Source organism: Saccopteryx leptura, chromosome 10, assembly GCF_036850995.1.
Source record: "Saccopteryx leptura isolate mSacLep1 chromosome 10, mSacLep1_pri_phased_curated, whole genome shotgun sequence".
In the NCBI taxonomy this organism is placed as follows: domain Eukaryota; kingdom Metazoa; phylum Chordata; class Mammalia; order Chiroptera; family Emballonuridae; genus Saccopteryx; species Saccopteryx leptura.
Window position 1 is genome coordinate 67130163 of NC_089512.1, and position 15402 is coordinate 67145564.

Below are 15402 nucleotides of genomic sequence, written 5' to 3' on the forward strand. Positions count from 1 at the left end.
CCAAAGGAAGTCTTCTACAAAACAAAAAGATAATCAAAGGATACTTCTGGTATGGGAATAATATCCAAAATAGATAAAGAACTCATACAACTCAATAATAATAATAATAATAATCTAATTTAAAAGTGGGCAGAGAACCTGATTAGACATTTTTACCAAAAACACATACAGATGGTCAACATATATATGAAAAGGTGTTCAACTTCACTGGCTATTAGAAAAATATAAATCAAAACACAAGGAGATACCACCTCACACCTGTGACAATGGTTTCATCAACACGACAAGAAATAACAAGTGTTGGCAAGGATATGGAGAAAAGGGAACCCTTGTACATGCCCTTAGAAATGTAAAATTGGTGCAGCCACTGTGGAAAACACAGTATAGGTTCACCCCCCCAAATTAAGAATAGGGCTAACATATGGCCCAGTGATTTCTCTTCTTTGCATCTTATCTGAAATATTTGGGAAAAAAACCATATTTGTAAAGAAATATGCAGCCCTATGTTCATTGTTGTCTTATTCACAATAGCCCAGATATAGAAACAACCTAGTGTCTCTCAACTGATGATTAGATAAAGATGTGACACACACACACACACACACACACACACACACACACACACACCAGAATACTACATGGACATAAAAAAACAACAACACCTGGAGGCCCTGGCCAGTTGGCTCAGTGGTAGAGCATTGGCCTGGCATGCAGGAGTCCTGGGTTCGATCCCCGGCCAGGGCACACAGGAGAAGTGCCCATCTGCTTCTCCACCCCTCCCCCTCTCCTTCCTCTCTGTCTGTCTCTTCCCCTCCCCCAGCCAAGCTCCATTGAAGCAAAGATGGCCCGGGCGCTGAGGATGGCTCTATGGCCTCTGCCTCAGGCGCTAGAATGGCTCTGGTTGCAGCGGAGCGACGCCCTAGATGGGAAGAGCATTGCCCCCTAGTGGGCATGCCGGGTGGATTCCGGTCGGGCGCATGCGGGAGTCTGTCTGATTGCCTCCCCGTTTTCAACTTCAGAAAAATACAAAAAAAATCCCCCCAAAACTACATCTGGATTTAATTTCTAATTTGAGTCTAGCACTTCCTATGAAGAAAGTGGAAAGTCAATCCTTGTCATTTGGGGGTTTCCTTCCTTTCCCCATGGGGTTTTAAGTTTTATGGGAGTCTATAGAAAAGAGACATTGGGGGAAACAAAGAACCTTCATGCCATTCTCTCTGGACTTTGGCGATGGGCCGATATGAGTTACTGAGGAGTCTTTTATCACCCTTCTCTATAAAGTCTTTGCATAATCAGCTGTTTCCTTCTTTAATTGCAGGTCTTTCTAGTGGGTGATTATGCTAAGTCTCCATCCTACCTAAATACTTCGTCACTTTTCCCTCCACTGCTGCTCTCCAGGAATGTAGCTAGGCAGAGCCTCACATCCTTTCTGCCCTTAGATCCCATCAAATTCTGGAGTTTTTGCCATCTGCCCAGGCTTCGTCCTAAGTAACCGTGCACAGGTTCTGGGTCCCTCCTCCTCCAATATCTGTACTTCCATTGCTCTTCCTCTGACCCATGAGGGAAACTTCGTGGCCAAATACTTATCCTACCCTGTGCACCTTTTCTGTTTTCCTATGAAGAGCCTCCTCTCTTTTCCACTTTCTGAAGAAACATAGTTTTCCCAAGTCAATGTGCACAGAAAAATTGAGTTCCATGAAGTTGTGGCTAGACCAAGAAGGAAGTTACAGTACTGAGGAATTTGGTTAGTATCACAAAAATGTTATCTATCCAATGAGTTTTCTGTGAACAGTGGAGCTGGACAAAGAAAGGAACTGTGAGGCAGAGCTGGAGAATGGGCAGTCCTAGGGAATGAGTCTGGGCCATGAAAGGAGCAAGTGAAGTTTAGCAGAGGGGACACTGTAGGGTGCAGGTCCTCCAGGTCAGGATTAGTCATGGGTACACAGCATTGAGAAAGACCAGGGACCAGTAATCAGAACCTGTAACAAGTGCTTTAGATAGAACACATCCACATTTATGGGAAGGAAGTTTTATAGAAAGGCAAAGATCTCAAATCTTTGATACTTCTTCCAATCAGAGTGGAGTCCATGTCTCCTACCCTGGAATCAGCTAGGACTTGGGGTGCTTAGGTCAGCAGAACAGTGGAAGTAACTTTTTATTTCCAAGGCCAGATCATAAAAAGCCATGTAGTTTCTGTCTGGGTTTTTTGGAACTCGCTCTTCGGATGCTCCTTGTTGGAAACCTGCTACCATGTTGGGAGAAACTCAAGCCATATGGAGAGGCCATGTGTGGACACTTCGGTCAACAGTCTCAACTGAACCAAGTCTGTGAGTCACTGCAGCTCTGGCAGCACATTTGTGAGTGAAGGAGCCTCCAAATGATTCAAACCCTCAGCATTCAAGTCATCACCAGCCCTGGAGTCTTCCCGCCCCACTGAGGCCCCAAACATCATGGAGCATAGAAAGCACAAGCCACCCCAGCTAAATCCTCTTCAATTCCTGATGTACAGAATCCATGAGCATAATAAAATGTCTTTTGTTTTATGTCACAATTTTGGGCTGGTTTGTAATGCAGTGATACTGAAGTAAAACAGGTGGGAAACAAAATAAGGAACACACCGTTGCTGGGCTGGCGGGCAGTCCAGGAAAAGCAGGGGGAGCCTGGGGGTGGAGGACACTGTGGAACACCCAGTTGGCTTCCGGCATCAATGTTCTTGACCTGCTCTGGTGGAGCCTGATATGGTCCAGAACTTGTGTGTGTTCTGCAGAAAAGTTTGCAAACCTAAAGAAGGTTAATTGGTTTTATTCTTCAATCTTTTTTTTTTCTTTAATAATTTTATTTTTTTAATGGGGTGACAACAATAAATCAGGATACATATATTCAAAGATAACTAGTCCAGGTTATCTTGTCGTTCAATTATGTTGCATACCCATCACCCAAAGTCAGATTGTCCTCTGTCACCTTCTATCTTGTTCTCTTTGTGCCCCTCCCCCTCCCCCTTTCCCTCTCCCATTCCTTCCTCCCCCCCCCCCCGTAACCACCACACTCTTATCAATGTCTCTTAGTTTCACTTTTATGTCCCACCTACGTATGGAATAATGCAGTTCCTGGTTATTTCTGATTTACTTATTTCGCTTCGTATCATGTTATCAAGATCCCACCATTTTGCTGTAAATGTTCCGATGTCATCATTTCTTATGGCTGAGTAGTATTCCATAGTGTATATGTGCCACATCTTCTTTATCCAGTCATCTATTGACGGGATTTTTGGTTGTTTCCATGTCCTGGCCACTGTGAACAATGCTGCAATAAACATGGGGCTGCATGTGTCTTTACGTATCAATGTTTCTGAGTTTTTGGGGTATATACCCAGTAGAGGGATTGCTGGGTCATAAGGTAGTTCCATTTTCAGTTTTTTGAGGAACCACCATACTTTCTTCCATAATGGTTGTACTACTTTACATTCCCACCAACAGTGTATGAGGGTTCCTTTTTCTCCACAGCCTCTCCAACATTTGCTATTACCTGTCTTGCTAATAATGGCTAATTGAACAGGTGTGAGGTGGTATCTCATTGCCGTTTTGATTTGCATTTCTCTAATAACTAAAGAAGATGAGCATCTTTTCATATATCTGTTGGCCATTTGTATTTCTTCCTGGGAGAAGTGTCTGTTCATGTCCTCTTCCCATTTTTTTATTGGATTGGTTGTTTGTTTGTTGTTGAGTTTTATGAGCTCTTTGTATATTTTGGATATTAGGCCCTTATCTGAGCTGTTGTTTGAAAATATCATTTCCCATTTAGTTGGCTTTCTGTTTATTTTGTTGTCAGTTTCTCTTGCTGAGCAAAAACTTCTTAGTCTGATGTAGTCCCATTCATTAATTTTTGCCTTCACTTCTCTTGCCTGTGGAGTCAAATTCATAAAATGCTCTTTAAAACCCAGGTCCATGAGTTGAGTACCTATGTCTTCTTCTATGTACTTAATTGTTTCAGGTCTTATGTTTAGATCTTTGATCCATTTTGAGTTAATTTTTGTACAGGGGGAGAGACTGTAGTCCAGTTTCATTCTTTTGCATGTGGCTTTCCAGTTTTCCCAGCACCATTTATTGAAGAGGCTTTCTTTTCTCCATTGTGTGTTGTTGGCCCCTTTATCAAAAATTATTTGACTATATATATGTGGTTTTATTTCTGGACTTTCTATTCTGTTCCATTGGTCTGAGTGTCTATTTTTCTGCCAGTACCATGCTGTTTTGATTGTCGTGGCCCTATAATATAGTTTGAAGTCAGGTATTGTAATACCCTCAGCTTCATTCTTTTTCTTTAGGATTGCTTTGGCTATTCGGGGTTTTTTATAGTTCCATATAAATCTCATGATTTTTTGCTCTATTTCTTTAAAAAACGTCATTGGAAGTTTGATGGGAATTGCATTAAATTTGTATATTGCTTTGGGTAATATAGCCATCTTGATTATATTTATTAAGAAGGTTAATTATTAACATTTTCATAAAAGAAAAACTATTGGCCTTTTCCCTTAAGAAACTGCATCTGAATGATAAGAAAAATGAAATCTGACATCTTACACCAACCATGTCAAACACTGTCTAGGACCAAATGCAGTGTGGACTTTAGAGACTCTAAGATACATTGGCTAATAATAGTTATTTTAATGGAAAAAAAAGACAACTGTTGTTTGAAAGAAAACGCTGTGGTACAACCACAACTAAAGAGAAATAACAATGGCCATTAAGCGTTGCCAAGTGTTGAAACAGGTGTTTTTTATATTTTCTCATTGGTCTTCACAGCAGCCCTCTGAAACAGCCACCTTTACCTCGATTTTCCAGAGGAAGAAACAGACTCAGAAAGCTTATTTTCCCAAGAAGTTATCACAAACATTCTTTTTTCTTACAAAGTGAGGAGAAAAATGCCAGTGTCGCCCCCCATGGGGGCTGGGAGCCGTAGCTCAGAGACCTGTCCTGTCACCTGGTTCTTGTGTCAGTCTTGTGCTGTGTGCCTGTACGTCCTCTGCTCCAGCTGCTCCTCCTCGCGCACTATTTTTTTTTTGTATTTTTTCTGAAGTTGGAAATGAGGAAACAGTCAGACAGACTCCCGCATGCAACCGACCGGGATCCACCCGGCATGCCCACCAGGGGGCGATGCTCTGCCCATCTGGGGCGTTGCTCTGTTGCGACCAGAGCCATTCTAGCACCTGAGGCAGAGGCCACAGAGCCATCCTCAGCGCCCGGGCCAACTTTGCTCCAATGGAGCCTTGGCTGCAGGAGGGGAAGAGACAGACAGAAAGGAAGGAGAGGGGGAGGGGTGGAGAAGCAGATGGGCGCCTCTCCTGTGTGCCTTGGCCGGGAATTGAACCCGGGACTCCTGCACACCAGGCCAATGCTCTACCACTGAGCCAACTGGCCAGGGCCCTCCTCTCGCACTATTAAAGAAGTTCAGCTGACAACAAAAGAAATGAGTATTTAATGCTGCTACCTAGTATTTTCTAATAATCCTAATAAATATAAATTCTGCCTGCACATCTCACTAACCAAAGATACACTCCCTCCCTTCTTTTTTTGCTTCCTACTATTACAGAAGAACAACTATGTTGCATTAGTTTTTTTTAGGAAATACACAAAATCCTTAGAGAGCTTTTAAATTATTCTAAACCAAGCTACAAAGGGAAATTTAAGTTGTTTTTGCTTAAGCAGAAGTAAAAAAAACTTGATTGATTTAGATTATTTGAGTAGGAAATACGAAGACCCTGAAATTATATCATTGAAGAAAAGGCCCAAGAAGAGGAGCAAGAAAAAGAGGAGAAGGAAAAGGAGAAAATATTTCTTACTTTTAATTATTAAAGAGTTTTCATAAATTGAGAGCATAGCTAAATTGTTAACCACAAAAGATCTCAAACTATAGACCTTAAAACAGGGTCTCTCTTGTTCCCATAGCAGTGTAGAGTTGAGAGGCCAGGTCTGGTGGGCAATTCTGCCAGTCAGTCAGCAGAAGCCAGTTTCTGGTTCCCAGACAGCTGTGTCAGTGCCCACGCTCTCCTAGCCAGTAGGAAGTGAAAAATGCAGGGCTGCTCACACCCTGTTAATCCAGAATTTAATGACAGGTTTCCACCTATTGGCAAGGGAGGCTGGAAAAAAAGGAACCCAGCAATGTGGTGATGTGCTGAGCTAAAATTCAGAGCATTCTATTATGAAAAGGAAGAAGAGAAAACAAACAGCTATCAGGGGACAATTACTTGTCTGTGCCATGGTCCAGGTGCTGGGGAAGTGGTCTGAACCTGGCCACTAACTGTTTCTGAACAGCCCGTGAACCATGAGTGGCTTTCACAATTAAACATTTACAATTAACTGGATACTAGAAAACATGAACTTTGAACCCCTATTAATCAAAATTATATTCGCTCCCAAAGATGAAGTCCATTTTCTTATGAGTAAATCTGTTAAAAAAAATGGTACCATTATTGTCATACTTGAATTTCATCACTGAAAAATTTGAAGAAATTTGTTTTCTCTCTTGTTATGCAAGTACTGGTATATATCCTTGATATTGCTAGTTGGCCAATAAGCCTGCAGTAAATACTATCTGGTTCTTCACGGGAAAGTTTGGTGACTCCTGTCTTAGTCTGGCCAGCACTGAATTAGTGGAGAAAAAAGATTGGTTTCCAAGGGGCATAGCAACACTCACCCAGCTCCAAACCCCAAGCAGTTGGGCCTGTGTTTCTTTTTACAGAAAAACTTCTTTATCCAAGTCACAAATCCAGCCACTCCTACTAGCCAGAGATCAGTGAGAAAACAAGACGAGAAAAGTTTCTGCAAGCCAAAATCAAAGCACTCAAGTGTATGCACTTCACGTACAGAATGCCCAGACCTTTGCACAGAACACATTTTTCTTGTACAAGACACTATTCTGTTACTGCTAATGACTTAACCAGATTAGCATAAAATTCAATTCATTATATTCTAAGTGAGTGAAAATAACATACTTGAGAAAGTCTATCATCAAAATTAGTGAAGAGAAAATGTTGGCAATTTAAAGACCTAAGTGACAGGAAAGCAGTTCAAACTGGTTTTAAGGAAAGAAGGAAGAAGAGGCAAGATGTTTAATGCAGTTTTTTCTGGGACTTTGGAGATACGACCTGGGCTGGGAGGCTCTGCCTGCACTGAAAAAGAAATCATTGATAAAACTGTCAATTCTGAATACCACACAATCCTTCCTAATTTCCACCCAAAACCAATGAGCAGGACCTGAAGTTTTAAACTAATGGAATTGCAGCCAGAATCTCCACCCTCCTCCCAAACATCAGGCAGCTGTGAGAGGGGTGGGTCAGACAGCGAGTCTAAACGACTTTTTATAGCTTAGGAAATGTACACTGAATGTGAGCATCACAAAATTTATATATTTCTGTTTAAAATAAAAACATAAATTACTTTCTGAATTAAGAAATAATATTTTAATAATAAATTCCTTAATCTGAACTTTATATAGTCGTTAGACTATATAAGCTAATTTGTTTATTAAGGAATAATATTTTTTATGACAATGGTTTCTACCTACAGAATAAACAAATGTAAGTATATTCACCTTAGGAAAATAGAAGAAATTACGAATACTCTAATTTCTGTTAACTGTTCCAAGAATTGCCCCAACTAAGTTTTTTGAAACATTAACAGGTGTTTGCACACTCACACCACATCCCTGTGGCTGGGTAAGATGGGAAACTAATTATTGACTCGCCCCAGTCCTAAGCACTACCCATCCCTAGCAGCATATTTTCAAGTGGGAGAGGTCTTGCAGTTGAGACACCTGTTCAGATTCGTTTAATCCAGCATTTCCCAAAACTAATTTCCTCAAAGTTACCTGCAGTGTTTCACCTCCAACCCCCACACCCCAAAGCAACTTTTGGAAGTGTGTGGAATTCATCCCACAAACCAAAGTTAGGGATACACTAGTGTAGTGGTTTTATCTACACAGATTTTGCTGTCTGAATAAATGTAAGGAATTTTGAGTGACAATTGCACCCATTTGGATATAACTTCAACTGTCTCCATAATTAGAAATATAAAATGCAAATTTTTCAAAAGCAAACTGCCTTCACTATTTAGAAACGTTGCTGACTTATTTGGATTTGGGTCCAATCCTGTTACTTCCCAGTGTATCTCGTGCAGGTATTGGGCTCCCAAAGCAGGTAAGCACTGAACCAGTCCAATTAGCCATAACTGAACTTTATATATAAACGAGTCTGACAATTTTAATATGAGAAAGGTACACTGAATGTTAGTTTGGTACACGCCTCTTGCAAACATCAGGAGTGGGTGGAATAGAAGCCACTTCATTTATATGCTTCACAAGATGCCTTTACAAATTCACACCAGTGGGGTGAGGACATGAAGCCATTGCTAGTGAGCTTCAAATGTGGCAGCAAAGAATGAAGAGATTATCACCATCTCTCTCTAAATATAATGAAAATCTAACTTTACAACACTCTCTTAAATGAGCTTTCCTCATGCTACTTGGCTATGCATTAAATCTTGGCATACACAAAAAAATAAAAACAGTAGTTCTAAAGGTTCATTTATGTTGGCAGGATTATGAGGATTAACTCCTCAGATGCAGTTCTAAAAAAGCCTTTGAAAGTAAGTGTAATTGAAAATAAAAACCTGAAAAATATTTAAAATTGATAGGAAAGTAAACAGGATATAGTCAAAATCCCACTTTTCAGACACATTAATATCAGTGTATGTCATAAAGAAATAAAAAGTTTAATTCTCCAGGGATTATATTATAATAGAGATTTCATATTTGGCAAGGAATATTTTCTGTAAATAATATAGCATAATAATTCTCACAGTTGAGGCATTCATGCAGAGTACACAGGTTTAATACAATTTAAAGGTTAAGTCACTTGTGCTGAAGATGTATCTAAAATGTGATAAATTGGGTTTATTATTAATCTTCTAAAATATTATAGTCCTGGATCTCAAAGACAGCTGGGGCCTCTTCTCTAACATAGCCTGTGGCTTCCCTCACCTTGCTAATTCACACAAATATTAGCCCTATACCAAAATGCAGTGTTCCCCAAAATGTGCATCCCACTCTTGATAATACAATGATTTTAGGCAGTCCAGGAAGTATGTTCTATTTTAATAATAAAGGTGATGATGATAATAACCTAAAAGCAGCTGCCATATACTATGTGCTACCAAGCAAAAATTCTAGAATATTAACTTGAATGGTGTTCACAAGACCACCATGTGGTGGCTACTATCACTATCTCCAATGAACAGAAAGGAAATTGAGACACAGAGAGGTCAAGTAACTTGCTCAAATTCACACAGCTGGAAATGGGCAGGGATAAGATTCAAACTCATGAAGTCTAACTGAAAGTCCATGCTTATATGCAGGTAATAATGCTAGGACACCTAAATTGAGTGGGGGGGGGGGAGGGGAAGCTAGGGATTAAGGATCTTTGTAGAATGTGAAATGAATGTTAATAAGGCAAATGACAGGTCAGAAATATGGGTTAAAGTCCTGCTGCTGATCTGAAAGCTCCAATTTTCAACTTACCTGCTTTCACTGTTCCAGAAAATTCTTTTGTGCAGACAGAAAATCTTTCTACTTTTACACATTTTTAAGACATCACCCTTGCTGGGTGGCTCTTCCTGGTGCTCCGAGGTCACAGGCCTGGTCCACAGTTGGGCACGTGTGAGAAGCAGTCAGTGAGTACACAACTAAACAGAACATCGAAGTGGAACGAGTTGAAGATTCTCTTATTCTCCCTCCCCCCGCCTCGTAAATCAATGAAAATTAAAACAAAAAGACATCACATAATCACATTTCTATGGAAAACATAAAGAATTCAAATGACTCTGAAAAGAAAGGGTTCGATGATTGTATATTACAATTTAAGAAAAAGCCGACGATCCAATCGGAAGTATTACAGGAAGTTTCTTGCTCATTTTCTCCAGAGGTTCAACCAGCAATTTTTTTTAAGAGGGCAGAAGTTGAATGTTTAGCTAGGGAATAAAGACATGTTTTGTCTGACACTTCCCAAGTCAAACCCGAATCTATCAAATGATCTTAAGTGCTGTATTAAAAACAGGTGGGAGCAGGCAACCGGGGTATGTTAAGCTTTCATTATTATAAACTTATATTTTAAAACCCAGTATCTTTTTTGTAAATATGCAAGGATTCCTCTGGTAATTTCTCTTTTTATAAAACCATGTCTTAGTAAAACATTTTAAATAACATTCCTCTATCTAAAATGAATGCTTGGCATTTGGGAGTTTAAAATCTCCCCAAATTTGGGGGCGGGGGAGAAAGCTTGCATAATTATAGTTCATCTGAGTGTAAGTCATAAGTTAATCAAAAATGTTTAAAACTAAAAAGTAATACCTTAGAATGGCATTTAAAACAAAAAACTTACTTACTGGCATTTAAATTATTTTTTTTCATGCAATTTGCTTTTCATTAAATCCGAAGAAAATGTGCACTACCATTTTTAAGAAGGCATTGACTAAAAACAATTGGCCACCACCATGTGAAAAACCAAATGCTTTAATGAAGCTATGGAGAACAACAGTTCAATTATATCATTGATACATTAATGTCAACCACAGTACACAGGGCTATGGACCAGAGAGAAATCACTGCTGCATCCAACAGCAGGTGACGACGTTACAGTATCAAGGGTCAGTAAGAGACAGTCATTTGTCTTTTTTCTCCTCAAGAAATAGGGTTTTTAATACACCGTTATCAACATCAACTTTTCCACAGTGCATTTTAAAAAATATTGATAAGTGCCTTTCTTTGTGCTTTATTTTGTATCTTTTAACTTCCTATGCATTGTTTGTTCTTATTTATTTATTTAAAAACCAGAAAGAGCTTTGTCATCCAAAGTATGACAAGGTTGGCTGTGTGGTTTTTGGCAAAGTCAGAAGGTTTGGTATTTCGATGACCATATCCAGAGGCAGGTGGACAGGTTTGGCATTTTGTTCACTCCATATGGAGGCCCAACCCCAAGTGACAATTCTGCACCCAGGGACGGAGGAGTGGTATAGATTATTTTCTCATCACAACTGGCAAGCCCAAACCACCGTCTCCTGGTTCTAAAACAAATCCACACTCTATTTGGCAAAAAGGAAGTATTATAAATAAAACCACCCCTGAAGTTGCAGCATTCTCCTGGACTTACTCACCTGCCAGTCCCAGAAATTGTCTCTTAAGAAGAAGGGGAAGCAGGCAACGGTGAGCTTAGGCGTTGCAAGACCCAGGACAGGGGCACGAAATGCCATACTTTATCTCAACAAAGCTTTTTATACAGTCACTCAACCCTGGCCAAGTTCCCTGGGTCTTGGGTTAGTCAGCCTTGCTGTATTTTTAAGAACCTTCTAAATCAGCTAAAGAAAACCAGCGTGATACCATCATAATCTTCCACTTTTGCACCCAGCCCCCCTCCCCTGTATAAATAGGAAGAAAAGAATAGTGCTATGATTGTATCAATGAACACTATGGCACAATTAGTTGTCCATGCACATTTTCATCACTATTCTAGGAAAAGAGTTATCTATACAATTAAGGAGGTTGAAAGAATGGGAATTAATTTTCCCTACCCCCTTAAGTAATAAAGCTATAAAATTGATAACATCATCAAATTTCCATGGATTCTCACTGCCCAACATGCATGGGAACTATGCAGTGAATTAATTTCTTATAAGCCATCCATTCATACATTTGGTAATCACTCCTCTCGGAACCCTCCAATATCCCACCACCAATTCACATTTGACACTTAAACTCATTGTCCTTCCTTCCTTCCTTCCTTCCTTCCTTCCTTCCTTCCTTCCTTCCTTCCTTCCTTCCTTCCTCCCTTCCTTCCTCCCTCCCTCCCTCCCTCCCTCCCTCCCTTCCCTCCCCCCCTTCCTTCCTTCCTTCCTTCCTTCCTTCCTTCCTTCTTTTCTTCCTTCCTTCCTTTTTTTAAAAAACCCTTCTCAATAAGGTTTCCTGATGAAAGAAGTTGGCACTCTGTCACTAAAATATATTTAATATTTAAAATATCTGAAGGAAAATTGGAAGCTCTTATATTGTCTATATAGGCACCATGCTACATGTCCCTCTTGACTCTAGATACTACCTTGACCCTTTCTTCTACAGTACACTTCAGTCAGTGCTAGTCCAGAACAGAATGCTGCTATATTTAAGGCACTTCATTCTGAATAGATATGCTTTATGCCACTTGCTATTCAATTGTAGGCTGCTACTGAGAAATTCCATTCAACAGCCAGGCTCTTAACAGCACACGACATCTGTAAAAAACATCTAGGCCTGATAGAATACATGTAACACTACTGTTATTGCATAGGACTACACAAGTAGATAATGCACCAAAACTAACTTTACAACATTGCTGCTTGTTAAACACTGTTATCAAGTGCCAGTAATAGGCCAATACAGTATTTCTCTCTTTAAAAAAAAATTCAGCAAGTTTGCTGGAATAAACCTCAATTTAAATGACCATAATGGGCGAATTAACGCTATGGTTGGTTACCAGCTCCATGAATATTGCTATTTTTATATCACTAAAAATAAATATATAAGTTTATTCTCCTTAGAAAGCCAGTTTTACTTATTAGTGCTATACCTTAAATGTGTGGAAAACAGCTCGGAGTGAGACTGTAATATACAAAATAGTTGCAAAGCTCTCTTTAAACACAAGACCTTGCATAAAAGTTTTTTTTTTTTTCGTGTGTGTATAAAGAATGCTGAAAACCACCAGTGAGTTGTAAAAATATTGAAAACTTACCATTTTAAGATGCATACTCTTACAAATTAATACAAACATATTGAAAAGAACGATGATAAAGAATCTGTACAAATCAAATGAACAGTAAAACAATTTCAAAATAAAAAAAGTAAAGCCAATTAGAAATGTGCCCAGTTTGGTTTTCTTATCAAAAGCAAAATTGAAGGGAAAAAAAAGTAAAGCTATCAGTGCTCCTTAATATTTTGCTTTGGGAGGACATTCATTTTCATTTCAAAATAAAATATATCTTATGAAAAACTGAATCATATTTATTGATGAGGAAAATTATAACCGCAGAGAGTGAAGATGAGGCCCCTGTTTCAGAGCCCTGCTCCGTCTCCCTGTAATCTCAGTGGTAACACATCAGTTACTTTTCTCACCAAACAATCCTTAGGAAAATGGTGGCACTCTTTGTCTTTTGCAGAATACAGTGTCTCTTTAAATAGTCTGCAGTAGAGACTGATGCGAGAGGGTACTGCATCCTTAAGGCAGTACCAATGAACACATTCACAAAGGAAAAACGTCAGTGTGAACTTCTTCTTTTCTTTTCTCCGTCTCTTTCTTTTTACTTATTTATTTATTTTGGTTGCTTTACATTCTTCTAATTAAGCTTTACATTTAATTTCCAAAAGAGTCACAGGCATTAAAATATCCAACCTATTTCTCCTGAATAAGAACAGACAGAAATTTCTCTGATGCGAAATCCTCTTGCTCAGGAAGCGAATGTCCAGGGTGAATTCTGTTCACAGGTACTATACGCTTATTGGACAATACTTTGGAGGCATTTGTAGTTGCAAAATATAATATACAAGTCTGTTTCACAAAATTCTAAAAATAAAATATATCCTGGGCTATTGATAAAGCATGAAAAAAATTCATATTAAAGGAAAATTATCAAGAAAACCCCTTCAGGCCAATTATTAAATCTGCTGATGGAGGTGGAGCCACTGTGAGAGCGCAGAGGGGTAGGTGTCGCTAACAAGCATGCTCAGGCTCCTCCATGCTCATACTGCTCCTCCGGCTGCTCGCTTTGGAAGCTCCTGGGGACACTGACGAAAGAAGTGGGTCAGTTACACCCACAGGAGAAAGAGTATCATCCATCAGGATGTCTTCCAGTTTAGAACCCATCTTTGTGGGGACACTATAGGCTTGGCTGTTCTCGGTCCCAGGTCCCAGGTTGTTGTTGAAGGTGATGGTGCCATCCGTGAGATCAAGGGTTGTTGTGCAGGTTAGGTCTGCGTGATGCTGCACGAGGTCTTGGCTGCAGTTCTCGAGTGAGGGTTCTTGCTTGATAATCCGATTCACCAAATCTGAAGAGCAGAGCCCCGTTGATGGAATAAGGGAAAGTCCATGAGCTCGAGCCTGCATTTCCAGCTCCTAAAACAAAAGTCAAAATCAAATACTGAAACAGACAGAACACAGGTTTTCGGACAGTGAGACTACTGTACAGGCTACTATAATGATGGATCCAAGTCATTAGGCATCTGTCCAAGCACACAGGATACACGACCCCGTGAGTGAACCCTAATGAAAGAAAGCGTAGTGACTTGCAAGGAGCGGCATATCCATGCAGGTTCATCACAGCGCAGGAGGTAAATGGGAAAGCACTGCACCTTCTGCTCAATTTAGCTGTAAATCTAAACTTGTTGCAAAAAATAAAGTCTATGAAAAAAATCAGACACTAACACAGAAAACAATAAATATCAAAATATTTTGTTCTTTTAAATTAAACACTATATTTTTAGAATAGGTGTTGCTGGTAGTTAATGAAATCCTTTTTAGGCGGTGCATGGATTCTATTATGTATTAAATATACAGGCAGTCTCACAGATGCTAATGTTCACAATGAGTATCCGTAAAAACATATTGAAATAAAATTTCAAAATGTGAGCTGATTAAAGGAAAATATTCAGTAAATAGTACTGTTCTGTGGTCCCGGCACTGTGGACTGAGACACCCAGGGGTGCGCAAAGGACTCCCAGGGGAAAATATTCAGTAAATAGTACTGTTCTGTGGTCCCGGCACTGTGGACTGAGACACCCAGGGGTGGGCAAAGGACTCCCAGGGGAAAATATTCAGTAAATAGTACTGTTCTGTGGTCCCGGCACTGTGGACTGAGACACCCAGGGGTGCGCAAAGGACTCCCAGGGGAAAATATTCAGTAAATAGTACTGTTCTGTGGTCCCGGCACTGTGGACTGAGACACCCAGGGGTGCGCAAAGGACTCCCAGGGGAAAATATTCAGTAAATAGTACTGTTCTGTGGTCCCGGCACTGTGGACTGAGACACCCAGGGGTGGGCAAAGGACTCCCAGGGGAAAATATTCAGTAAATAGTACTGTTCTGTGGTCCCGGCACTGTGGACTGAGACACCCAGGGGTGGGCAAAGGACTCCCAGGGCCCTGGGGAGTGAGAGAGTTCAAGGGAAATGGTGATGTTACTGTGAGAACCATCAAACTCAATGTAGTCTACAGTCTCAATATTTGATTGTGCCATATTCTTTTCTATCACATCTTACTGAAAACTCTAATCGGGGTGGATGTTTGCGTAAACAACAGGGATTGATGAATGTGCCACAGAAACACGGTGGCCGTGTTT

General features: G+C 40.0%; 1 protein-coding gene across 4 annotated transcripts in view; it reads right to left on the minus strand.

Moving 5' to 3' along the window:
* Positions 1–12699: 12699 nt before the first annotated feature.
* Positions 12700–15402, minus strand: part of MITF (melanocyte inducing transcription factor) — a 294883-nt gene continuing 292180 nt past the window's right edge. For all 4 annotated transcript variants that reach the window (XM_066350619.1, XM_066350618.1, XM_066350621.1 and 1 more), the window contains exon 10: positions 12700–14182. In XM_066350619.1, the coding sequence (XP_066206716.1) occupies positions 13781–14182 (402 nt within the window). In that variant the 3' untranslated portion in view covers positions 12700–13780. The remainder of the gene's footprint in view (positions 14183–15402) is intronic.